Here is a 25378-nt window from a genome sequence, read left to right as displayed (position 1 = left end):
AGAAATAAACCTACACAAATATACTGAGGTGATTTTTGGCAGAAGCACAAAGGTAATTCAATGGAGAAAGGATAGTATTTTTTTTTTTTTTTTTTTTTTTTAGAGATTTTATTTACTCATGAGACACGGAGAGAGGCAGAGACACAGGCAGAGGGAGAAGCAGGCTCCATGCGGGGAGCCCGATGCGGGACTTGATCCCGGGACTCCAGGGTCATGCCCTGGGCTGAAGGCAGGCGCTCAACCACTGAGCCACCCAGATGCCCCAAGGATAGTCCTCTCCATAAACAGTGCTGGGACAGTGGGTGTCTGTGTGCAAACCAGTGAACTTAAACCTAAACCTCACACTTTCTGTGAACATTAACCCAAAATGGAGAAGATACAGTGATAATACTTATAGGGGGGATGCATAGGAGAAAATCTGGGTGACCTCGAGGAAGTGTTCTTAGGCATAACATCAGAAGCAAGATCCATAGAAGAAAAATTCGACAAACTGGATTTTATCAAAATGAAAAACTCTGGCTCTGCGGGAGACACTTCGAAGAGAACAGAAAGACAAGCCACAAAGTTGGAGAAGAAAATAAATTCCGATCATATTTTTGACAGAGGACTTGTCTCAAGAATTTATAAAGGAAGGGACAGCAGGTCTGGGAAACGGTTTTGTACGGAACTGCAGTGTGGACACGTGGCTCTCCATTCACCTGTCGGAACCCACGGGACCGTACACCGCAGGGTCCACCTCAGATTGTACCAAATGTAAATTTTTATTTTTATTTATTCATTTTTTAAGATTTTATTTATTTATTCATGAGACACAAAGAGAGAGAGGCAGAGTCACAGGCAGAGGGAGGAGCAGGCTCCAGGCAGGGAGCCCGATGCGGGACTCGATCCCGGGACCCCAGGTCATGCCCTGAGCCCAAGGCAGGTGCTCACCCGCTGAGCCACCCAGGAGCCCTGCATGTAAATTTTTAAAAATGAGCCAGGTTGGGGGGGGTGGCGGTGGTAATAGAGTGCAGACTGAGCCAAGTGAAGGTAAAGGAATCTAAGTGTATTACCGATGATTCACACCAGCACACTCAGAACGGAGAAGAAAAGCAGTAGTCTAAGTAATTTTGCAAAACATTATTTTGACTGATGCTGTAAGGCAAAAAAAAGACAAGTAGAACTATACACAAACACTATTCCAGTTGGCAGGAGTTTTTTTGTTTTTTTGTTTTTTTTCTCAAAAGCTTATGGGGGCACCTGGGTGACTCGGTCCGCTAGGCGGCTGGCTCTTGATTTTGGCTCAGGTCATGATCTCAGGTCGTGGGGACTGAGCCCCGCGACGGGCTCAGCATCGAGTGCGGATCCTGCTTGAGATTCTCTCTCTCTCCCCCTCTGCTCCTGCCCCTCCCCTGTACCTCTTGAACAAAGCCAAAAAAAAAAAAAAAAGCATGTGGGTTAGGAATCCTGAAACTACTTCATTTATATGCTCAGGTTGAAACACTAAGTAATCATGTTTTAGATAATGAGAGCCAAGTTCTCACTCTGGCAAAATGCTCCAGTAAGGAAAGGAGGAAATGGACCCCATGGGACTGAATCAGTCAACGGTATCAGTGTGGACGCAGTTACCAAGAGAAAGAACGTGGATACGTACACGGGCACATAGGTAGACGCAAAGACAGCCGTGTGGGTGTGTGCGGGGGGTGATCTAGAGCACGTATGTATAGTTCTTTGCTCTATCCGTGGAGAAGGGCTGGAAGTAGGGACACCCCAATAAAAATGAGTACCCCTTGTGCTCAGATCTTAGTTCCTAAGTACTATTTTCTAAATAAAAGGAGCTGGGGGGGGTGGGGTGGGAAGGGTGCCTGGGTGGCTCATTTGGTTAAGTGTCTGCCTTTGGCTCAGGTCATGATCCCGGGGTCCTGGGATCAAGCCCCATGTCGGGCTCCCAGCTCGATGGAGAGTCTGCTTCTCCCTCTGCCCTCTGCCCCTGCCTCCCTGCTCCTGCTCAAACTCTCTCTCTCTCTAATAGATAAATAAAATCTTAAAAAAAAAAAAAAAAAAAAGGAGCCCGGGATCTTTGTAGAAATGGTGAGTCCAGGCCCTGGGCAGGGAAAGTCCAAGGGGAGCCTGGGGCATCCTGGTGGGCCCCACAGAGTGAGGATGTGCCATAGAATCAGCCCCGCACCGCTCAGCCTATGGGGTGCGCATGGAGCCCCGCGGAAGCGCTCCCGGGGGCCGGAGGAGAACGCGGGAAGCGCCACGGGGCCGTGCTGATGTAATTGCATAAAGAACTAAATAAATAGACGAGGGAGAAGCAGCAGCTCTCCTCCAAGGAGGAATTCCCATTAATAAACACAGAATAAGGGAGCAGGAGCTCACTGTCCAAACATGACAATACAGTAACAGTTGCCGCAGGCAAGATGCCCTGGGGGGTGTTAAACAGTGAGCGAGGTTGAGGCAGAAACAGGATTTTTCATGCCTAGTGTGAAAATCTCTCTACCAATATATATTTCCTTTTTTTTTTTTTTTAATTTTTATTTATTCATGAGAGACCCAGAGAGAGGGAGAGAGAGGCAGAGACACACACAGAGGGAGAAGCAGGCTCCCTGCGGGGAGCCCGACGCGGGACTCGATCCCGGGACCTCTGAGCTGAAGGCAGGCGCTCGACCCCCGAGCCCCCCAGGTGTCCCCCATATTTCCTAATTGTAAAAGGAAAAATAATCAGTTTGCGGCAGAGGATCCTTGCAGATACCACCTTGGCTACGTGTAATGAATTTTTTCCGAAAAATTTTTATCTTTTCCTAATTGTAAACGCAGGTGTTAGAGAAACCCGGTCACACCCCGACTCGGCCTGCAGCCCCAGGACCCTGGCGACGGTCAGCGGCGGGCCTGTCTGCAGACCTCCTCCTGGCCTGTCCTACTCGGGGTCCCGGGCGCTCTTCCTGTTCCCTTCTGTTCCTCTTATGCCCCGACCATCCGCTTCTCAGAAGGTTGCTTCCCCTTTGTAGCTCACAACCTGACGTCTCTGATTTGTCAGATTTTGACTAAGTTATTGCCACTTGAGCGTGGAGCTGGGCCTGCTCAAAAATAAAGCACAAACGTGTAGCGGAGGCGTGTTTCAGCGCGCTTGTTACGCTCGCCTGTTGGTGCTGAGATTAAGGCCTGCGGTGCTCCCTCTGCCAGCGGGTCGTGCCACGGGGCAAGGGCAGACCGGCTTCCGTCTTCCTCGAGGGGGGTCGGGAGGGGGTGCAGAGGGGAGCGGCCGCCTTCCTCCCACCCCGCACCCCAGGGCCCCGTGGGCCTCCCCCGTCGCTGGAGCACTGCGGGCAATGGGGTGGGCGCCCGGTGCTGGCGGCCTGGGGAGCACGGCGAGGGCCGGAGGACACAGCACCCGGATTTGTGCCCCGTACGTGCTCTGCGTGGAGATCGTGTCGATCGGCCAGAGTGGGCGTGAGAGACACAGATGGAGACTCCCGGAGCCCCAGCTGAAGAACTGGCAATTATCCGCAGCCAGGCGCCCCCCGAAGTGACTGTCAGGGTCCCACCTTAATGAACCCCAAAAAGTCCCCACAGTAAGTGCACGCCGTGTCATCCTTCACAGAGAGGCCAGCGGACTGAGGCTCCCAGACGTCGTCACCTGCCCAAGGTCCCACAGAAGGGAGCAGGGGAAGTGGGGTGGGGACTGGCCCCAGAACTCTCCCGTCAGCTCCTTGACCTTTCAGCCCTGCGGTCGTGCGATGGCGGCCGCTCAGCACCCCCTGGCCCTGCCTGGGGTCCCGGCCACCAGCAGATGAGCGACACCTGCCCCGTGTGCCTCAGAACCTGCAGGAGACTTCCGGCCCCTCAGAAAACGTCCCAAAGCTGGTGGAAATGGCAGGAGGTACGGCCAGGGGAGGTTGGTAATCATCGCAATAGGGGGGATGATAGCCACGGACGTAAGTTAGGGCAGAGCAGTCTTCCAGCTGTTTCTACCTGACAGTAATAATAGTAATCCCCAGGGCTGGGGAGCGCCCCCTCTGCGCCAGCCGGGGTGCACAGAGTCCCTTAGTCCTTGTAGCAACCCTGTAGGAGGCCCTAGGAGCACCCCCCACCCCCCGTTAGAGACCCAGAGAGGCCGCGGAACATGCCCGAGGTCGCACAGCTTAGCAGGCGGAGGAGCTGGTGTTGGAGCTCGGCACGACTGCCGCTTAGCCACGCAAGTCCCGTCCCCACGCTTCCCTCCCCTCCGCCAAGCCCAGTGGCTCCTGCGGAAAACTGCAAGAGCTTGTGCCCTTGCACAGTGGTTCTCGGGGGACCTGGGGGAGGAGCAGGGGACCGAGGGATGTTCCGCGGTCGGTGTAACAGCGACGGCACAAGACACAAGACGGGCTGCCTGTTGGCCACTCACAGCGGGCGCAGTCCCACCTAGGGGCTTTCTGCGGCGTGCTGCTCTGTCCCTGTCACCGCGAGGGGTGCTGATCGTCACCATCCCCGTGTTACGCACGAAGGGACCGAGGCCTGGTGAGAGGAGGCGGCCTGCCCACAGCACGCTCCTCACTGGCCGAGGACAGGCGATCCGGACCCTGGGCCCCTCGGGCCCCGTGCTCGCCTGTGCGTGCTGTTGCCGGCGGCGTGGCTGCGCAGGTGTGAGTACACGCGCGGGGGGCAACTCGGCTCCGCCAGGAAGGGTACTTAGCTGCGCTGAGGACTGCTAGGTCGTGGCTGCCGTGGGTCAGGAGGGGGACCCGTCGCCCGGATGATTGGATGGGCCCAGCTCGACTTTGAAGGTTATTTAAGTAAGAACTTACGACTACAGCCGTACTTGAGCACGAAAGTATTATCCGGGGGGATTGATGACAGCAACAGCGAACACGCACAGCCGCTGTGTGCCAGGCCCTCGAGGTCATTCCCAGGCCGTCTCACGGCGGCTAGATGCGAGCTCTTTGGAGTCGAAACTACTGGCTGTGTCCCTATCTCCCTGGACTCAGTTTCCCCATTTGTAAAGCTGGGATAATATTACCTCTAGGAACGTGGTGAGGGCATAGAGAACCTCTATAAAGCACTTCACACAAATGAAAGGGCGCAATAGACGCTGGCTTTAAACGTGGTTTCTGGGTGTCCGTCTAACCCGGCCTTAGTTCACGAGGAAGGTGGGACTCAGAAAGCGGGAGTGGTTTGGGACGCCTGGGTGGCTCGGTCGGTTAAGCGTCTGCTTTTGGCTCAGGTCGTGATCTCAGGGTCCCGGGTTTGAGCCCCGCGTCCAGCTGACTGGTCAGCGGGGAGCCTGCTTCTCCCTCTCCCTCCCGCTCTACCTGCTTTTGCTCTCTTCTCTCTGTCAAATAAATAAGATCTTAAAAAAAAAAAAAAAGTAAGTAAGTAAGTAGGAGCGGTTTGCCAGGAGGGGCTGGCCAAGGTCATGGGCCTGGCTCTCTGCTCTGATCGCCCGTCATGCAGTGTCCACCATGGGCTGCCTCCAGGCCGGGTCTTGCGTTGCCTCTCCGGGGTGGGATAACCCTAAGGATGTTCCTTCCAGTCTCTCACTGGTGTGCCAGCCTTGCCCCGCTCCGGGCCCTCTTGGGAGGAACGGCGGCAGAGCAGCCCCTGATTGCTTTGGGGACTTGAAAGTCCCCCGACTCTTTGAGCAAGAAGTAGGATAACAACTTTCAAGCGATTGCTGAGGTCTGACCTTTTAATTTTATATTTATTTTATTTATTTATTTTTTGCTCTGACCTTTTTAAAGGACAAGCTTTGGTTCCCTTTTGGAGCTTTTCCTCGGGGCCGCCTCTCCCTGAGCACAGTGGTCCCCTCTCGATCCTGGACAGGGGTCCACGAGCTGTGAACCTCAAAGTTGGTATCTTGTTTCCCTTCCCAGGCACCGTGGAGGAGAAAGTGTGCTCCCTGTAGGTTCCAGGCTCGCTTGCTTGTGAACCTTGTCGGCCGGTGCATGCACGCCCTCTCTACATCAACCAACCGACCAACCAATAAAAAGATAAATAATAATACCACCAGCACCTGTTAGCTTAGTACTGTATTGTCAGGATGCAGTGAGCTAGTGCGTGTAAAGCCCAGTGCCTGGCACGTGATAAGCACCTCCCAGAACCCATTGTGTGGGTGATTTTCACTAGCCCCGTGAGTGGGGGGTGCTGGTGGGTGAGACTGGGCTGTACTGGCATCTGAAACTCTCCGCCAGCTGATGAATCTGGGCTGATGCACGTCTTTCCCAAAGAGCCGGAAGGAGATTGTTTTCCAGAAACCCTGCACATACCAGGGGACTGTTTTACCCTCTTCCCCCGCCCCCCCCCCCCCCGCGCCCGATGGTGCCACATTCTCTACCCTTCCTTAGGATGCTCTCTTAGCTGGGTTTGTGACCTGGCCTCCGCATGGGTGGTTAATACATTGCAAACGTTCAGGCTGCCTGGTCTTTAAAGGGGCCCCCACTAGGGCCATATTTGCTCCCAGGGAGGCTACTGGCAGAAAGAGAAACACTTCGTTTCTGCAAGGAGGCCTGTCAGGGTAGCAGCCCAGCTGCGACTTGCCCTGGTCACAGGATTCAAGTGTCCAGCTCCCCACCACTTGCCCCAACCCCGAAGTGTCCTGCCCACCGGAGGGAGGTGGCCCCAGGGCTGGCTGCAGGTCTCCTGATCCCTCATTTCCAAGTAGCTCAGGGCCTGGAGTGGCTGAGTGGCAGCTGACTGGCAAGGGAGGCTCGTCGGTGGCCCCTCCAGCTTCCCACGTGCCCTGCCAAGATCACTGCCCGTGCCTCGAGAGTGTTTGCTGGATCTGAGGTCAGCATGCTCCCCCGTTTGCTAAGGGCAGCCGTGGCATAGGGCACAGGTGGAGGGTCAGTAACCAGGCCGGGCGGTGCCTCGGGCACCTGACCAAGCACACGAATCACCAGGGTCTCTGTCAAGGGCTGCGGTTATCACGTCTGCACAACCTCGCAACCTGGAGGCGCGCATCACGCGCGGTTCTGCTCTGGTCACCGAGGGCCAGGAGGTGGCCAGGGCGCAGCAGGGTGGCCCACCTCCGCCCCCCAGCATCTCAGGTGCCCCACAGCCAGGACGCTCCCGGTCTGGGCACCAGAGCCCTCAGAGGCTCTTTGCCTTTCGTGTCTGGCTTCTGGCTGGGGTCCCCGTCCTTCCCTGCGAGGGCCTCCCCGGGCCATCCTTCCACAGGGTGAACTCAGGCTTCCTCTGAGCAAGGTGGCTTCGATGGGGTGTCTAGGGCCAAGGTCCCGGGACAGAGGCAGGTCGAGCTGTGTTCTTTTTGAGCCCCAAGCCTCAGGAGGCACCAGACAGCCGTCGTGGGCTGTGCTGTTCACGGGCGCGGGGCCTGCGGGTTCGCGGGGCCAGGCTACCCCTGACCTCCGGGGGTTTCCGAGGCACATCGTGCCTTAAAACGACCTAAGTTTGTTCTCTCGCAGTTCTGGAGGCCAGAAGTCACCAGGCGAGGTGTGTCAGCAGCAGAGTCATGCTGTGTCCCGAGCCTCTGGGGAGACCCCTCTCTTGCAGCCTCGGTGGGGGGGGTGGGGGTCCTGGCCACCTTGGATTGTGCTGCACGCCCCCCGGCCCCCGAATCTGCCTCGGTCTCTGCACGTCATGTGGTCTTCCTGCCGGTGTCTCTGCGTCTCCGCTGTCCCTCTGCTTCCCCTTCTGAGGGTCCCCATCATTGGATTAGAGGCCCACCCCAGACCCGAGAATATCTCACCTTTAGATCCTTAATCGCACCTGCAGAGACCCTGTTTCCAAATAAGGTGACGCGTTCACAGGTAGAGGGGTTAAGGTCTGGGCATAGCTTTTGGGGGTGCCGTCCACACCAACGTCCTGACAGGGAGGGGCAAGGTTCTGAGAGAGGACATGGGATGTGGATATCGCTGTGGCCATGGGGGGTCCGCCTCAGCAGATTTGGGGGGGAGACTGAGGTGCTGCACGTCTAGGAGGCGTGGACGGCCAGCACACGGAGTGCAGGGATGCACAGCACCACTCTCAAGTTGTGACAGGCCAGTGAGGAAGAAGGAAGGTAAATAGCAAACCAGCTCCCGCACTGTTAACACTGATGCTAGCCCACTGTTAACACGTCCCGCGCACCGCCCCAGGCACCTTGCATGCGTGAGCTCCTCTCACCCTCACGGCAACCTTACAAGAAGGGTTCTTACCCTTGCTCCCAGATGTGAGGCTCAGAGAGGTTCAGAGACCTGCCCAAGGTCACACAGCCAGGACGTGGTGGAGCTGGGACTCGAACCCAGGCAGGCTGACTCAGGGTCCTCGTAGTTACCCCCGCACCACCCTCCCTTGCGCTGGGGCCCGGGGAGGGGGCCGTCAGTCCAGGGCAGGAGGAGCGGTCGTGGCTGCAGAGAGGACACTTGCACTCCAGCTGGGCCCCGCTGGGCATCCACTGGGTCAGCGCTGACTTGCCGGGGGCGTGTGCGGGCACCTGACACGCGAGCAGAAACCCCAAGGCCCACGCTTCCTGCCCCCGCAGTGTGCGGTCGGGTCGGGGTGTAGACGGTAGGAGATTAGGCGAGGCAGACGGGTGAAGGAAGGGATCTTCCGGGAGGACCAAGGCACAGAGACCTGGGCCGGGGGGCCGCTGAGGGCACAGGTGTGCAGGGGACAGGGACGAGGTGACTGGAGGGGTGGGGGCCGGGGCACCAGGGGGTCAGGCTCCAATGGCTTTTCGCCGGCCTCAGCAGGTGGCTAGACAAACCTAGCGGTGAGTGTGTTAAATCCAAAGTCAAGGAGCTGTTTGCTGTAAGGCAGAGAAAAGGCGCGAACTTTCAGGGAATTGGGTGTCCCCAGACCCGGGTGGGGCTTTTGCTGGGGCTCTTGCCCCTAAATCGTTTGGGAAACTTTGCTGGGTTTTGTGTTGTTTTGTTTTGGTTTTAGTTGTCTTTTTTTTCCCCCTCCCAGCTACTGGAGTAATAGATTCAATACATAACACGCGCGCAAACAGATGCAGAAAGTGGGACCAGATGTCCTACCTCCTAAAGACAGCCTTTACTGGCATCTTTTAGTTCTTTAAATATAATTCACATACCATAAAAGCCACCCCTTTTAAAGCGTACAAAGCAGTGGGTTTTAGTGTATTCGCGAGGTTGCACAACGATCACCACTGTCTAATTACAGAGCATTTCCATCATCCCCCCCTCAAGAAAAAAAAAATAATTCAGAGTCGCCTGGGTGGCTCAGGGGGTTAGGCGTCTGCCCTTTGGCTCAGGTGGGGATCTCCGGGGCCCGGGATCGAGTCCCACGTCGGGCTCCCTGCTTCTCCCGCTCCCTCTGCCCTTCCCCACTGCACGTGCTTGCTCTTTCTTGCTCTTCTCTCTCAAGTAAGTAAATAAAATCTTAAAAGAAAAAAATCCTATACCCATTAAGCCCATTAAGCATTCATTCTCCATTTCTGACTCTGTAGATTTGCCTATTTGGGACATTTCATATCAATGAATCATAAAGATGTGGCCTTTTGTCTGGCTCGCTTAGCATAATGGCATAGCCCATACCAGTAAATGCCTTTTTACGGCTGAAGAATATTCGATGCGCGCCCGTGGCACGTCGTCTATCCACGCGCTAGCCGGTGACGCCCGGGTTGTCTCCGTCTGTTTGCACCTCGATGCACGCAGCTTCTTGCGTCCCTATCTCTGTACGCTCCTACGCGACCGAGAGCACACGCCGTGCACCACGGTGCATCCTGTGTTTTTCACTTGCGTCTCCCCCACGCGATTAGGAACTTCCCAGAAGCGCAATTTGTAACAGCCGCGTGATACTACTCCATCCTGTGGCTGAATTATAATTCACCTCACCGTTCCCTTGAAGTCAGCTGTTTAGTTGTTTCCAATTGAAATAGGGTTTTAAAAAGGAGCAACAAATGAGAGGAACCTCTGAAGATTTTTCCAGAAAAGCTTAAACCGCCTCCAAGCCTATCTGTGCCAACAGGCCACTGAGCTCGGTGGGGGAACAGGAATGATTTATCCCAAATTACTACGAGTCAGGGGTTGGACTTGGTGATAGAAAGAAGATTCTTCCCCAGCGGCGGCACGGCAGGTTGGCCAAGGGCCCAGCCCATTCTTTCCCAGACCCCCAAACAAGGAGGATGGGAGATGTTATATCAGGCCCGCCCCACCCCCTTCCCTCCCGGCCTGAGAATTTTTACGTTTCTTCTTAGGACTGTTTTTGTTTCTTCCCTCACCAGCGTGGTCTTCACGTACAATCCTGAAAGCACAGAAAGTGAATAAAGAGCTTGAAATTAAGATCGCCTGTCTCATACCTAACGTGAGAACGACTTCCAGAATATCAAGGACTGATATTTTTATCAGTTTTTTTCTGAATACGGTCTAGTCAAATAATGTGACCAGGTTTTTACCCCTTGGAACCTTCTCTAATTAGCAGAAAACCTTAGCGTAGGTTTTACCCCTTGGAAACTTCTCTAATTAGCAGAAAAGCTTAGCGTTTGGCCTTTAGAGCACATTTTCTTTGTCATCTCCCAAGCAGAAGGGAAAACACCTTTCATTTTTTTTTAATTAAAGATTTTATTTACTTATTCATGAGAGACCCAGAGAGGGAGAGATAGAGGCAGAGACACAGGCAGAGGGAGAAGCAGGCGCCTTGCGGGGAACCCGATGCAGGACTCGATTCCAGGACTTCAGAGTCATGACTTGAGCCGAAAGCAGACACTTAACCACTGAGCCACCCAGGCGCCCTGAGAAAACACTTTTTTTTTTTTGAGAAAACATTTTTATTGAGATGTAACTGACACACAACATTGCTGTACATTTAAAGTGTCTTGGAAAAATAATAATAATAATAAAATAGCCTGGACTTCACGACTCAGTGGCAACCAACTTCTTTTTTTTTTTTTAAGGTTTTATTTATTTATTATAAGAGACAGAGAGAGAACAACAGAGACGCAGAGACAGGCAGAGGGAGAAGCAGGCTCCATTCAGGGAGCCCGATGCAGGACTCGATCTCGGGTCTCCAGGATCAGGCCCTGGGCTGAAGGCAGCGCTAAACCTCTGAGCCAGCTGGGCCGCCTTTAGTGGCAACTTCTGTGAAGAGTTTGGCATGTTCCTTCCCTGCCCCTTTAATACAATTGAAGGCCCCAAGAGGTGGCAATGTTAAGATAATATCTTAACACCTGGACTCAGAAGTAAAGCACGTTCACCGGAGAAGGTGTAGCAAATCGTACCCTCGTGGAAAAACCACTGCCACGAGTTTGGTGTCTGCCCTTCCGGAGCGCTCTGCTCACAGGGATGGGGGTAGTTCAGCAGAGCTGGGATCAGATGATTTGCTTTTCCTCACCCTTTGTGACAGTGGACCGTTCAGATTCTTCTGTTTCAGGAAGACCTTTGCAGAAAAAGAAGGTACACAGTGGTGTTTACAGGATCTCATTTTTGGTTTTGTTGGGTTTTTTTTAGAAAAAGAGAAACACATTCGTCGGTCCCTAGTTACATAGCTGGAGAGAGGGCCTGCGAGATTGCCCAGGACACTGTCACTGCTGATGACTTTTTAGTCTCAATCTGAGGGCCTGAGATGGGGTTTTAAGGGTAGGGAGCTTTAGGGAGCATGATTTGTACAGTTTTTATATTTATTATTATTTTTTTACTGTTTGACTATTTCCACTATGTTTATATTGTTTTTTTTAATTTAATTTTTAATTTTTATTTATTTATGATAGTCACACAGGGAGAGAGAGAGGCAGAGACACAGGCAGAGGGAGAAGCAGGCTCCATGCACCGGGAGCCTGACGTGGGATTCGATCCTGTCTCCAGGATCGCGCCCTGGGCCAAAGGCAGGCGCCAAACCGCTGCGCCACCCAGGGATCCCCCTTTTTTTTTTTTTTTTAGATTTTATTTATTCATGAGAGACACAGAGAGAGAGAGAGGCAGAGGGAGAAGCAGGCTCCCCATGGGGAACCCAACGTGGAACTCGATCCCAGGACCCTGGAATCACACCCTGAGCCAAAGGCAGATGCTCAACCACTGAACCACCCAGGCATCCCTCCCTATTCATATTGGTTTTATAATTTTTAAAAAGTTTCATTGGAAAAAATTCAAAATATCCTACAGCATTAGTCTTTATGGTGTCACACTCCCACTTTATAGATATATCACGTGGTGTTTGATAAATTCCCAGGCGTTTAGGAGGGAGTCCGAATTATTATCATTATTGTTGGTAATTTGTTTGTTTTGCGTAGCCACGATGACTTTCTTGGGGGTTAATTCCCAGATGTAAAGCTGCAGAAGTTCTTGTGCCATTTTTGTCAAATATTTTTTTTAACTTTTATTTATTTATGATAGTCACAGAGAGAGAGAGAGAGAGAGAGAGAGAGGCAGAGACACAGGCAGAGGGAGAAGCAGGCTCCATGCAGGGAGCCCGACGTGGAATTCGATCCCAGGTCTTCAGGATCACACCCTGGGCCAAAGGCAGGCGCTAAACCACTGCGCCACCCAGGGATCCCATTTTTGTCAAATATTTCTTCGCAAGTTTGAACCAAGGTGCCTCCAGCCGGCAAAGTGCCAGACACCCTGTGAGGAACCCTTCCTCGCCCAGATGGGGTAGTAGAAGCCTTTTAGTGTTCCGCTGTCTTTGGCTGAGTGCCTCCCTTGTGCTGAGCACCACCCATGTAGTAGCAGGATAAAGGGCCCCCCAAGGTTGTCTATGGCCTAATCTGCCCCGAGCCTGTGACTAGGTTGGGTGATGTGACAAAGGGGAATTAAGATTGCTCATCAGCTGACCTGCAGGTAGATGGGGAAGTGATCCTGGGCTATCCAGGTGGGCCCAGGGGGATCACAAGGAATCTGAAAAGTCGGAGAGGAAGTCAGAAGAGAGAGCCAGAGGGATGGCCGTGGGAGAAGGACTCGGCTGGCAGAGGCTGGCTCTGGACGTGGAGGAATGGGGCCACCAGCCAAGGAACAGGGGTGGCCTCTCGATGCTGGAAAAGGCTAGGAAATGGGCTGTGCCCTGGAGCACCCAGGGAGGAACGCAGCCCTGCCGACGTCTTGATCTTAGCCCCCATGTCGGACTTCTCTAGAACTGTCGGGTCATAAATTCGTGTTCTTTTCATCCACACAGTTGGTGGTAATTTTTTAACCTGTAATTTGTTATAGGAAATGAATACTGTGCAGACCGCGTTCCTGACATCGAGCACAGTGCTGGTCCTTCGCAGGTACTTGGTTCTCGTCCAGATGGTTCGGCGTTTTACTCATTTGCCCAGTCTTCCAAGACACAGAAAGTAGAATTGCCCCCTGCATACTGCTGTGCAGAGCAAACCTAGCAGGTCGAGTTTCTGCTATTTTTTGCAGCTCCTTTTGTCTCTAAACTGAGGGGTTAATAGGCAAAGAACTGTGATGCTTGGATCATTTCTTTTTCTTGGTTCTGTTATCCCTTTAAAACAGGTTCATTTATTCCCGCTGGCATTCACTGGTGTTTCCCCCATCTTTCTTTATTTTTATAAGATTTTTATTTATTTATTTGACAGAGAGAGAACACAAGCAGGGGGAGCTGCAGGCAGAGGGAGAAAGAGAAGCAGGCTCCCACGGAGCAGGGAACCCGATGCGGGACTCGATCCCAGGACCCCGGGATCATGGCCTGGGCTGAAGGCAGATGCTTAACCGACTGAGCCACCCAGGAGCCCTGCCCCCATCTTTAGTAATTTAATTTTACTCTTTGAGTAACTGAAACATCAAAACTATACCCAAAGAGTTGTGCTCAGGGTATCACACTGCTCTCGTGTCTTCCCTCCTGCCCATTCCCGCCTACTCCCTGGAGTCTGTGGGACTCCACTGCTGCTGTTCCTTTGTGCAGAAATAGGCAGGTACCCACATACGTTCCTCTTTCTTATCCGAACAGTAGGATGCTGCAGAGATTCTTTGGCACTGAAGTTTTTCAAAGTTGAGTATCCTGGCATGTCAGTGCTCAGAAATCTTCATCATTCTTTTCCACAGCTGTGTAGCATCCCCCCTCCCTCTCCCCTCCCCACATCACCCAGGAGGCTGCAGCAGGGCCTCGGTCAGCCACTCACCTCTGTACCAGCACCTGGGCTGTTTCCCATATTTTACAATGACAAACAATGCTCCAAGAATAACTGTGCTCATGTGTCTTTTCTTAGGTTTGCACGCGTATCTGCAGGGTGAATTTCCAGAAGTGGGATTTCTGGGTCAGATGGTAAATACATACATAGTTTGTGGACTGGTGCCCAGTTGCTTTACCTGCATCCCCACCAGCACGCAGGAGCGTGCCCGCCTGCTTCCCCACCGCTCCCCCAACAGGTGCCGTCAGGTTTTTAAGGGTTTCCAGTCCAATAGGCGAGAGATGGAATCCTGGTATAGCTCATCTTTCTTTATAAGTGATGTTTTCTTTATAAGTGATGTCCAACATCTCTTTTCCACAGGACTAAAGACCATTTAAAACATCTGTTTTGTAATTTGTCCATGTCTTTCGCTATCCTTTTGGGATCAGAACTTTGGATTTTTTTCCCCCCTAAAATTTAAGAATTATTTATACATTAGGATTAATTAGCCCTTATAGTGATCTATATTACAAATGCTTTTTTTTTCTCCCTGGTTGTCATTTTCTTTTGACTTTGCTTTTGATGTTTTTTTTTCCCCCCAGTAGAAAGGTTTTTTTAATCATCATTTTGTTTAATTATCAATCCCTTCTTTTTGTTAAATCTGAGTTCTCTTTAGAGAACTTTTCCTTAAGCCCCCACGATGTAGAGGATTGTACCCATTTTTTTAAATACTCCTGTGTACATTTTCCCCTTTAGATGTGTTTGGCATTTACTCCTGTGTAGGATATGAAATATTGATCCAGTTTTATCCCTTTTCCAATGGGGATGTAGTTATCCGTGTACTTTAGCTTTGCCACAGAGATTTGCAATGTCACTTTTATCGTAAAATCCATCCCCATGTGTCCATGGGCCTCTTTCTGGCCTGTTCTCCTATTTGTCTGCCTGTGAGTCTGTGCTTCGCCATCTGAATTATAGAGGCTTAGAGCAGATTTTAGTGTCTGGCACGTCTTCTCGTAACTATTCTGTATAAGGATTTTCATAGCCATTTTTTTCATTTTGATTTTTTTTTTACTGTAAAAGGAATTAATAGATTCATCTTTAGAGCAATTTCAGATTAACAGTAAGACCGTGCAGCAAGTGCGGAGTTCCCGTATGCCTCACCACCACCACCCCGACCCTTCCCATAACCAATCCCCCTACTTTAAACATCTTCAGTGTTCTTACGACGCTGAGCCGATATTGATGCAGTATGACTGTTGTCATTGCTACTTAAATTCCTAGTTTACTTTAGGGTTCGCTCTTGGCGTTGTACACATTGTGTGGGTTTTAACAAATGTGTGATGTCACACATCCACCATCACAAGAGTTCCGCCGCCCAGAAGATCCCCCGTGCTTCCCTTATCATCCCTCCCTCCTTCTCTGGACCCCTGGCAACTCTGATCTTTATTCGGTCTCCATAGTTTGCTTTTTCCAGAATGTCCTAGAGTCGGGGTGTACAGCGCGTAGCCTTTTCATGCTTAGTTACATCCACCGAAGATTCCTGTGTGTGCAGGTTTATTGTTTCACATGGACTTTTATGTCAGCTTATCTAACTTGTTGGTGTCTTCATCAGGATAATGTTCAGTTTTCAGCTGAGCACCAACTGCCATCCTAAGGATGTGGAATCCTTTCCAGGAACAGGGGAAGTTGTTTCTCTCTGTGGGTTCATTTTGAGTGTTTTCAGGTTTTCATCACCTAGGTGCTGCACGCTTCTTGTTATATTTATTTTTAAGTATTGCCTCTCTTCTCTTGCTACTATAAACGGGGCTTGCCCTGTCGTCGCATCTTCCAGCTGGCCAGTAGCTCGTGCGTGTGAAGGCTGTGGGCTTGAACTTGAAAACTCAGATTCTTGCAGGTCTGCGGAGCGGCCCGAAGCAGGGGATAGATAGGGCCGGGCCCTGGGAGGCCTTGGGCCTGTGACATCTCTTCTCAAGTCCTCAGCCTGTGTTCTGGCTTCCAAAATGAGGGACTGAATAAGCCTGCACCATTTTCCAGAATGTAATTGTAGCCGAAACCGAGCTATGATTTGTGTTTTTAATCCCTTTGGCTTTCACCTGATTGGAAAAGAAAAAAATGCAACGTTCTTTCCCTGCTGCAGTGTACAGGGCCGGGCCGCAAGCACCCAGCTCCCTATGTGCCCTGGCCTTGTCACACTCAACCTTTCCAGAAATGGAAAATGTCTCCTGCCTGTCTGCAGAAACAGAAAGGGGCAAGAGGGCTGGCCTGCTCGTGTATATGTTCGTGGTGAACACCGAACTGTGTGCTCACTTGCTCACTGAGTCTGTCAGGCACTTGCTGGGTGCCCCTCACAGGCCCTACAAGGCAGATGCAGCACACTGGCCCTGAACTCAGTGCTTACAGCTCAGCATGACCTCAAGTAAGAGCTGTGGGGCGGGCTGCCTGGCGCTCTGGGTGGGGACCAGCTATCCCTGCCTTGGAGGGGGTGGTCAAAGAAGGCCTCTTGGAGGAAGCATCAATTGAGCTGAGATCTGAAGGTCGAATAGGAGTCACCTACATAAGGAACAGAGGGAAAAACCTTTGGGGCAGAGAAACAGCATATGCAAAGGCCCTGAGGTGACCAGAGGCTCCATCTGGTTGTAGAACTGAGAGATAACAGGGGTGAACGGAGCAGAAAATGCTGAGGGAGAGAAGTGTGAGATGGGTGGATGGAAGTGTGAGCAAGGTAAGACCCCTCCCAGGCTAGGTAAAGGAGCTTAGAAGTCAGTGGGGAGTTTTAAGGAAAGTTTGACAAGATCAGGTTTGCAGTTCAAATTGATCCCTTTGGAGGACACCTGGGTGGTGGCTGAGTCGGTTAAAGCATCTGCCTTTGGCTGAGGTCATGGTCCCAGGGTGCTGGGATCGAGCCCCACATCAGGCTCCCTGCTCAGTACGGAGCCTGCTTCTCCCTCTCCCTCTGCTGCTCCCCCTGCTTGTACACACGTGCGTGCTCGCTCTCTCTCTCTCTCTCTGTCAAATAAATAAATAAATGAAATCTTTAAATTGATCCCTCTGATACATAGGGAGATATATTAGGGTTCTCCAGATAAATAGAACCAATAGGAGAGAGAGAGAGAGAGGCAGGTAGGGAGGGAGGGAGGTAGAGATGAAATGTATCACAGGCGCTGAGCCACGTGATTCTAGAACAGAGAAGTCCTCCCGTCTGCCATCTGCGAGCTGGAGACCCAGGAGAGCTGGTGGTACGATTCAGTCTAAGTCCAAAGGCCTGAAGCAGGGGAGCCGATTACGGAAGTCCGAGTCTGAAGGCCCCACTCCGGAGGCCGGTGATGTAGACCTCAGTTGGAGGCCTGAGGCCTGAGAGCAGCAGCACCACCTGGTGCTCCAGGGGCAGGAGAAGTAGCTACCTCCGTCCGCCTCAGCAGAGCCACTGGATTCCCCCTTGCTCCGCGTTCTTGTTTTTCTCAGGCCCCGAGGGGATCGGACGCTGCAGCTCACATTGCTGCGGGCAGCCTTCATCCCTCAGCCTCCCGATCCAGACACTGATGTCTTCCTGACACCCTCACAGACACACCCAGAACTAAGGGTTCCCCAGCCGCGTGGGCGTCTGTGAGCCCGGTCACGCCGGCACAGGCCACCACCACCACCCATCAGAGAGGATGCTGAGGGTGGGAGCAGGGAGGCCGGTTAGCAGCCGAGACAGCGGTCCAGGCCAGGACCCCGGGGCATGAGGGGCGATGGAGGGGAGGGAGTGGAGTAGAGACTGTTTTTGGAGGGGAGGGTGATGGGCCTGGTAGGTTCGGAGGTCTGGGGCTCGAGCCCTGGGACGGGAGTCCTGGAGGAGGTCCGCACCAGCGTGTGCAGCTGCCCCGCTCGGTATGGCAGCCACGGACGTGGAGCTAGTGTGACCAGAGGAATGCATTTTTAATTTTATGTAAATTCAATTAATCTAAACTTAAGTAACAGTGGCTACCGTATCAGACAGTACAGATGGAGAATATTTGCATTATCACAGGCAGTTCTTTTGGACGGCGCTGGTTGCAAGTGCCCGTGAGTCATCTGAGTGGAAACGTTGAGTGGACAAATGTTAAGTCTGGGGCTCAGAATAGCAGCCGGGCTAGGTTGCATGCTGGGTGTCCGTGGACAAGTGACTTCACCTCTCCGAGCCTTGTCACCCTCATCTGTGAAACCGGATGTTGCATCCGTGCGTCGTGCGGTGCTGCGTAAGCGTAGAGCTCCGCTGCGGGAGGCAGCTGGCCTGGAGAGGCCCTCGCTGGCACAGATACCTGTTACTCCCCCTGCATCGGACCTCTCTAATTGCTCTGATACGTTTCCTTGGATGAAAGAACTCCCGGGTGGCTTCTCCGCCCTGGCTCCGGCTTTGATGCAGAGTGTAGGGCCTTGGGCAAGTCGTTTCCCCTTACTGGCCTCCGCTTCCCCGTTGGTGATGTGGGCGTTAGAGCAGCCCCTCCTTGAGAGCTGGCCCACACGCCGAAGAGAGTGACAAGCACTGCCAGCCGCTGAGCTCGTGTCGACAGAAGGAACCAGGGGCGCCTGGGTGGCTCGGTCGGTTAAGTGTCCGACTCTTGGTTTCTGCTTGCGTTGCGATCTCAGCGTCCTGGGATCGAGCCCCACGTTGGGTTCTGCACTCAGCGTTCAGTGCTCAGTCTGCATGAGATTCTCTCTCTCTCCCTCTCCTTCTGTTCCTCCCCCCGCTCTCTCTCTCTAAAATAAATAAAATCATAAAAAAAAAAGAAGAAGAAGGAACCAGAAGGAAGCGGGGAATCCTACCAGAGGTCAGCATGCACAGGCTTTGCCAGGTCCGTCCGTGGCGTTTCTCATGGGGCCCTACGCTAGACCAGGGGCTTGCGTGAAGAGCTCACCCCGGCGCAGCCTGTGCCCCCAGCCCCTCCAGGAGCCTTCTTATCTTAGCATTTATCTTGATCCTTTTTTTTTTTTTTTTCTAAGACATGGACAAGGTTTACTGACTTCTGAACTGTTGGGAAAAACTAGTGTTGTCTCATTAAAACTGCATTGCTCACTTGTACCCCAAAAAACCCCCCACAAAAGCCCATTAAAGTTTCATACCTGACATGGAAGACTATTAAAGATTCATAATTGTAATAAAACCCTTTCATAGAATTGGAAATTGTCATTGTGGTGATGCTACAGTCAGCGGGGTCCTCCTCTGAAGCTGCAAAAGCCATTTCGATAAAGGCTTGGGGAGGTGGCGAGGAAGGGCCCGAGAGCGCTTCCGTCGGGGCCCTCGCCCAGCGGCTGGCACTGGGGAGCGTGTGCGGAGGGGATGGACGCCCGCCTCCCACCGAGCTGCCTGCAGGTTTCTCTCCTGACTCTCCCTGGGGGGGGAGCTCAGGCCTACTGTCATCCCGCCACGCCACGGGTTCTTTTGGCTCCTTCGTTCTCAGTTCCCTTCAGCAGGCAGGAATAGAGCACCTACTGTGTGCATGACACAGAGCAGGGGGCTGAGGGATGGAAGACAGAAGGGAGAACGAAGGCTGCATCCCAGCCCTGGTCACTTTATGTCCTGGCCTCAGTCTCCCCATCTGTAAAATGGGGGTAACCGTACGTACCTCGTAGATGTGGTCAGAACGTGATTCAGAGGAAGCTGAAGGCAGGGCTCAGCGGGGAGGCAGGTGAAAAGATAGGGCATGATTTTGAGTGTCTCAGAGGACAGGTCGCTTCAGGGACCCTGTCAGCACAGTTTCTCAAAAATGCAGCTAACAGGGGACTCCTGGGGGGCTCAGTGGTTGAGCATCTGCCTTCGGCCCAGGGTGTGATCCTAGAGTCCTGGGATCGAATCCCACATCGGGCTTCCTGCCTGGAGCCTGCTTCTCCCTCTGCCTGTGTCTCTGCCTCTCTCTCTCCCTGGGTCTCTCATGAATAAATAAATAAGATCTTTTAAAAAAATGCACATCTAACATTAATTGAGCACTTACTGGATGCTAGACACTATTTTACTGCATTCTGTGCACCCGTTCAGTACATATTCACTGAGCACCTACTACGTGCCAGGTGCTGTTCTAGGTGCTCGGGCTCCAGCGGAATCTATCAACTCCCTTAGTCCTGGAACCCACAAGGGTAGGCACTGACGCTACCCGCATTTTCCAGGGAAGGTAACTGAGGCACAGAGCGGGGGGTTACCCAGGGTCATGCAGGTGGGATTAGACCGGGCAGGCCGACTCCTGTGCCTCACATGCCCTGCCACTTACTCTGTGTCATTCCAGAGCACTTGGTGTCTCATTCCTGTTTTGAGGGAAGAGATGCCTAGAACGGTGAACTTGTTTTCCCTGGGTCTCTCAGGGAATAAGAGGGGACCAGCAGTCGAGGTGGGTCAGTCCCAAGCCTGCCGAGCGCCTTGTGCCGCTTGCAGGGCCTCCTCCTCTGTGCTCCTCTGCTGGCCTCGGACCCAGAGGGAGTGAACTCCTGCTTCCTGGTGGTTGGCCAGGTCTCTGTGCCCTCCGCAGAGTGTCCCAGATCTGAGCCTGTCACCTGATGGGCTGTGGATGATGGAGGAGTCTCTCCTCTGCCTTAAAATAAAGGTCATTCCCGTGGTCCGTCCCCTGGCACCGCCTCCTCCCCACCCCGTCCCTGGTGATAAACAGGATGCCTGTGGTGACAAATAAAATGAAGCCAGCTTTATTCGTTTATCCTCCCGTGTCTTCCCCATCGGCATCCCGTGTGCAAGCTGAGCGCTGTCAGACACTCGATCACACCGCATCTGTCTCCCCTTTCTCCGGGGGGTCGTGTCCTGAGGAGCTCTGGGTGGCGTGGGTGTCTTCTTGCTCAGTTAGCCTCAGAGTCTGGGCTTCGCCGTGGCCTCGCTGTGGCCCTAGGCACGTGCCCGTGCGGTCCGGGCCTCAGTCTCCCCATCTGCAGGAGACTTTGGACCACCCTGGCCAGCACGGCATCTCGGCCTCCCTGCTTGTTGCCTCTAACTCCGGGCTGGCGCCGGGGGCCCAGAGGAAGGAACACTGCCCTGAATGAACACATGGCACTCAGTCCTGGCGGGGAAGGAGCCCGATCAAGGCCTTGAAACATGCCATCTCCAACAGGCCAAGGCAAAGGGGCAGGGGGGCAGGTGGGGAGGATGGGGGCCTCCCTGCCCTTCACCGTGAATGCCCCCTGCCAGCCCGGACCACCGGGAATAAGTGGCAGCGGTGCCAAGAGTGTGCAAACAGCTGGGCTTGCGTCCTGGCTCTTTTCTCCCATCCCGTGTGACCTTGAGCAAGTCGTTGACGTCTCCAAACCCATCCCCTCGGTTTGGAAGGGGAGCGAATGAACAGCCTCCCGTGGGCCGGCGGGCCCCTTGGATTCTCCGGCCTCCCGGGCCTTGCCGGTGGTATCGAGCCCACTCCACAGAGAGGACACCGAGCCTCAGGCTGTGCTCAGGAGCAGTGCAGGGCCGCCCCCTCCTGTTTCACGGTTGTCCGGCCGCGGAAGCAGGGGCTTCTTCCTGCTGCACCGTGGGGACGAGACCCCACACCCCACAGCCTGCACCGGGCTCTGAGCGGCTGGGGAGACCCCGGATTTGTTTCAAGTGGCTTGTGGACTCGCGGCGACAGTGAGCCAGCCGACCCCTGTGCTGACGGCGCTGTCGGACCCGGGAAGCCCTCCAGCGAGTGCAGAGCGTGACCGAGAACCGGACACAGAGACGCGGGAGCGTCTCACACCAACTCAGATGCCGTGGGCGGCTGCGTGGGGACCCGAAGCTGACCCTGTCTGGAACTGGGGTTTTAAAACCGACGCTGCTTGGAAAAGAAGAAAATTGGAAGGAGATTGAGAAGATGGGCTTACGTACCCCCATTCAGTTGGGGTTTCCCAAGTGTGACTCCCGTTCCACGCCCGTTCCCCCGGCGGGCTGCACACAAACACCACGCCGCCTACCCGGATCTGGCGGAGGTGTATTTATTCAGCAGGCAGGAAGGGAAATAGGACCAGCACCACGGCCTGGTGATTTCGGGGATGTGAATGCAGAGGATGGGGTGGCAGTAAGTGGTGTGCTGGGAAATCACGGGGCTGCACAGGTGACAGGTGACAGGTGCCGGGCTCGGGGCCAGGGAGAGTAACTGGAGTTTGGAACCACCGTGTGCAATCAGGGCTCCCCCCGCCCCAATTGCTCCCCTATGGTTACACCACACCCCAGGGTCGTCAGATTTAGCGCATCGAAATACAGGATGCCCTTCTAAATGTGTCCCAGATAACGGATGCTTCCTTTAGCCTATATCTGGCCTGTGCGGTATTTGCGATGGACCCCCCCGACCCCAGGCCTCCCTGGAGGGCCGGGTGGGTGCTCGCGGAGATGAGCGGTCTTCCCCTGGGGACCCGGCGGGAGAAGCTCGTGCACTAAAGGGTGTCCTGACGTGTGCGGGCTCTCAGAGGCTAGTCCCTTTAGTTAGACTGCTGGGACGGGAATAGAGTGTGTAGGGAAGATGACGACCGATTCCCTTGACAAAGCCGAAGCTCTTGGGAGAGATACTGGAGGAAACAGAGCCCTTGAGCGGATGGGAGGTGCGGGCAGGCTGCAGCCGGAGCTGTGGGGGGGCAGCGGGTGGCAGAGGGGGCCGGGCAGAGGACAGGGAGGTGGTGGAGGGGGGTGGGCAGAGAGCAGGGGGTGGGGGGTGGCGGAAGGGGGCCAAGGCCGGGCAGAGGGCAGAGTGCAGGGGGGTGGTGGAGGGGGCCAGGGTTGGGCAAAGGGCCAGGGGCCGAGGGCAGAGGTGGGGCCGTGGGGCACGGGCGGGGGTGCCGGGGCCCTGGCGGGAGGCACCCTCCGCGCTCAGCAGGGCCTGGTGCACAGCGGTCCTCTGCTCTGCTGCTCCGCTGGGGCAGGCCGACGGGAGGCAGGCCCAGCTGGGGCCGCCGAGACAGGGTGGGAAGGGGCAAAATCCATCCTGCGTAAGCACTTATTAAGCACATGCTGTGTGCCAGGCGCAGAAGCAGGGGTTGGGTCTGGTCTTCGGAGGCCAGCTGGGGCCGCCTAAGCTCTCGGCAGCCCGGGTGCTCATGGGTGGTGCGGAAAGACTCAGACCCGCAGGTATGGCCGGGAGCCCTGGGAAACATGCTGGTGGCAGGAGACATTTGCAGGACAGTCCTGGGCTCGCACCTCATTTTTACACCCGAGGAAACTGAGGCACAGAAGCCTGTGGGGGATCCACTTGAGCTCACGTGGCACGGAAGTAGCAGAGTCGGGATTCGACCCCGGCTGTGATGTCCCTGAGAACCCTTAAGCCCTGACCACAGTGCTCTCCTGGCCCCTGGGGCCTGACCCGGAGCCGTGAGCAGGGCAGGGGGGCTGGGGGAGGGAAAAGCAGGCAGGACCCTGGGCCTTGTGGGGCTGCCCTTCAAGGCCGCGGTGGGGAGCCCTCCCGGCCAGCAGCGCCCCCTCCAGGAAGAGCGAGGAAGAGAAGCCGCCCCGTGTCGGGCATCCTGCCCTCCAGCCTCCTGGGATTCGGTGATGGGTTCCTGTGTATGGGAAGGCTACTTTTCTTCCCCCTTTTATTTTTTGAATCCTTCCGCTAAAAAAAAGGGGGGGGTTCACGTTACAAAATAAAACTGCCTCCTCGTAAGAATCCAAGCGATATGTTATTGCTTTAATGGGAGGCTCGTTTTCTCACTTACTCCTTCTTTCTTGAGTAAATTAAAATGTTTGTATTTTAAGGAAATACGTGCACGCTTGAGGTGTAAACCTCTCAACCCCGTGGAAGCGTAGAAGGGAGATCACGGAAGCGGGCCTCCCCGTGCCTCGCCCTGCCCTGCCCCGCCTAACCAGGCCTCTCACGGGGCTGTCGTCGTCTGGATAAGGGGCCTCTTGAGAAGCCGGCTGTGGACTCACCCCTTGAGGGGAGGTGGCCCTTTGTAATGACAGCAGCGTGGGCTCGGGCTCAGGATGGGGAGGTTGGCTCTGCCACTGACTTGCTGCGTGACCCGCAGGCGCCCCCATAACCTCCCGGGGCCCCCGTGACCTCCTCGGCAGGCTGGGGTCGGGACTCGGACGCCCCTGGCGTGAGCCAGTGTCCTCCAAGCAGCCCGGGTTACTGTGTCCCTTGGTGGTCCTGGCAGGTTGGGGACCAGATCCTGGAGGTGAACGGGCGGAGCTTTCTCAACATCCTGCATGACGAGGCGGTCAGGCTGCTCAAGTCATCCCAGCACCTCATCCTGACGGTGAAGGACGTGGGGAGGCTGCCCCACGCCCGCACCACGGTGGACGAGACCAAGTGGATCGCCAGTTCCCGGATCGAGGACGCCACCGCAAACACGGCAGGGTCCGGCTGAGCCCCTCGCCCCTTGTGAAGCCCCCTGCCGTCCCTTCACCACACCCTGACCTGTGACGATTCTGAGAGCCCAGGGTCCCCATACCAGGGTCCTCTGCATGACCCTGGGCACGTCCCTTCTCCTCCCCGGCCTGTTTCCGTGGAAAGCTGACCTGCATAATCCAGCTCCCGCATTCTTTATCTTGACGTCATTTGGGGCCCTTAGCTGCTTCCTGTGGAAAGGGGGGGCTCCCGATCCCTGCCCCCATCCAGCCCTGGGGATGAAGACCCTGCGAGTGACCTGAGGAAAGGGGTCTGGGAGTCAGAAAGTGACTGTCATTGCTGATGGTGCCAGGTGTTCCCTTTGGATTTCCACCAGGAGTCTCAGAGCGGCAGCGACACCCAGAGCATCGCGCTCCCTCTTCCCTCCTTCTCTCCTGCCTCCCTCCCCTTTCGCCAGCACAACATCATAAATTTTTTAATTAGCTGCCAACATTTAAGGGGCCATCAGGTTTCCCATGGGGAAAAACAAGCAAACAGCAGATTTCTGGCTGCTTTTAAAATTAGGCATTCTGGCAGCTTGGGCACATGTTTTTTCATGAAATTGGGCTGGAGCTGAGCTGCACCTGCGAGCTGATCTCTGGGTCTCCAGTTTGCCCCCCCCCTCCCCCGCCCCGTCTTCCCCTGCCCTAGGGCTGGCCTGTCCCCTGAGGCCATGGGCTGCTGTCTCCTGTCCTGTTGCCTGCCTGGGCCTGTAGGGTCGGAAACGAGTCAGGAGCCCACCTGGGCGTGGTTTTAGACGCGCTGCCCACGTGGCTGATGGGGAGGCCAGAAGCGGCGCCGCTGCCCAGGGGTTCCCGGTCCCTTGAGGTGCCCCAGCGAGTGGGGCCAGGGTGCCCTCGACACGCGCCCCTCCCTTGCTCGCGCCTGTGGAACCGCTCGGTCATGCAGCTCAACACATCTGTGTTTCTCCACAGGTTCCCTGGGGATCTTCCCACGGAAGGAACAAGCAAGGTAGGGCACTCTCCACCTGCGGCCATCCTCGGCTTCGTCACGGTCCCCATGGGGGGTGAGGGTGGGGGCCGGGCCTGGCCGGGTGTGCAGAGCCACTCGCGTGCATGCCCTCATTTGGGGCGGGCAGCCCACTGAT

The 25378-nt window shown here is 54.6% G+C and overlaps 1 protein-coding gene across 4 annotated transcripts in view; it reads left to right on the top strand.

The window, feature by feature from the left end:
• The window catches only part of WHRN (whirlin), an 82475-nt gene that overhangs the window by 37593 nt on the left and 19504 nt on the right, over positions 1–25378 (top strand). For all 4 annotated transcript variants that reach the window (XM_072842508.1, XM_072842507.1, XM_072842506.1 and 1 more), the window contains exons 4-5: positions 24038–24240; positions 25206–25242. In XM_072842508.1, coding sequence (XP_072698609.1) covers positions 24038–24240; positions 25206–25242 — 240 coding nt within the window. The remainder of the gene's footprint in view (positions 1–24037; positions 24241–25205; positions 25243–25378) is intronic.

This window comes from Canis lupus, chromosome 10 (assembly GCF_048164855.1).
Source record: "Canis lupus baileyi chromosome 10, mCanLup2.hap1, whole genome shotgun sequence".
NCBI classification, from domain to species: Eukaryota; Metazoa; Chordata; class Mammalia; order Carnivora; family Canidae; genus Canis; species Canis lupus.
This window is presented reverse-complemented; position numbering and strand designations above follow the sequence as displayed.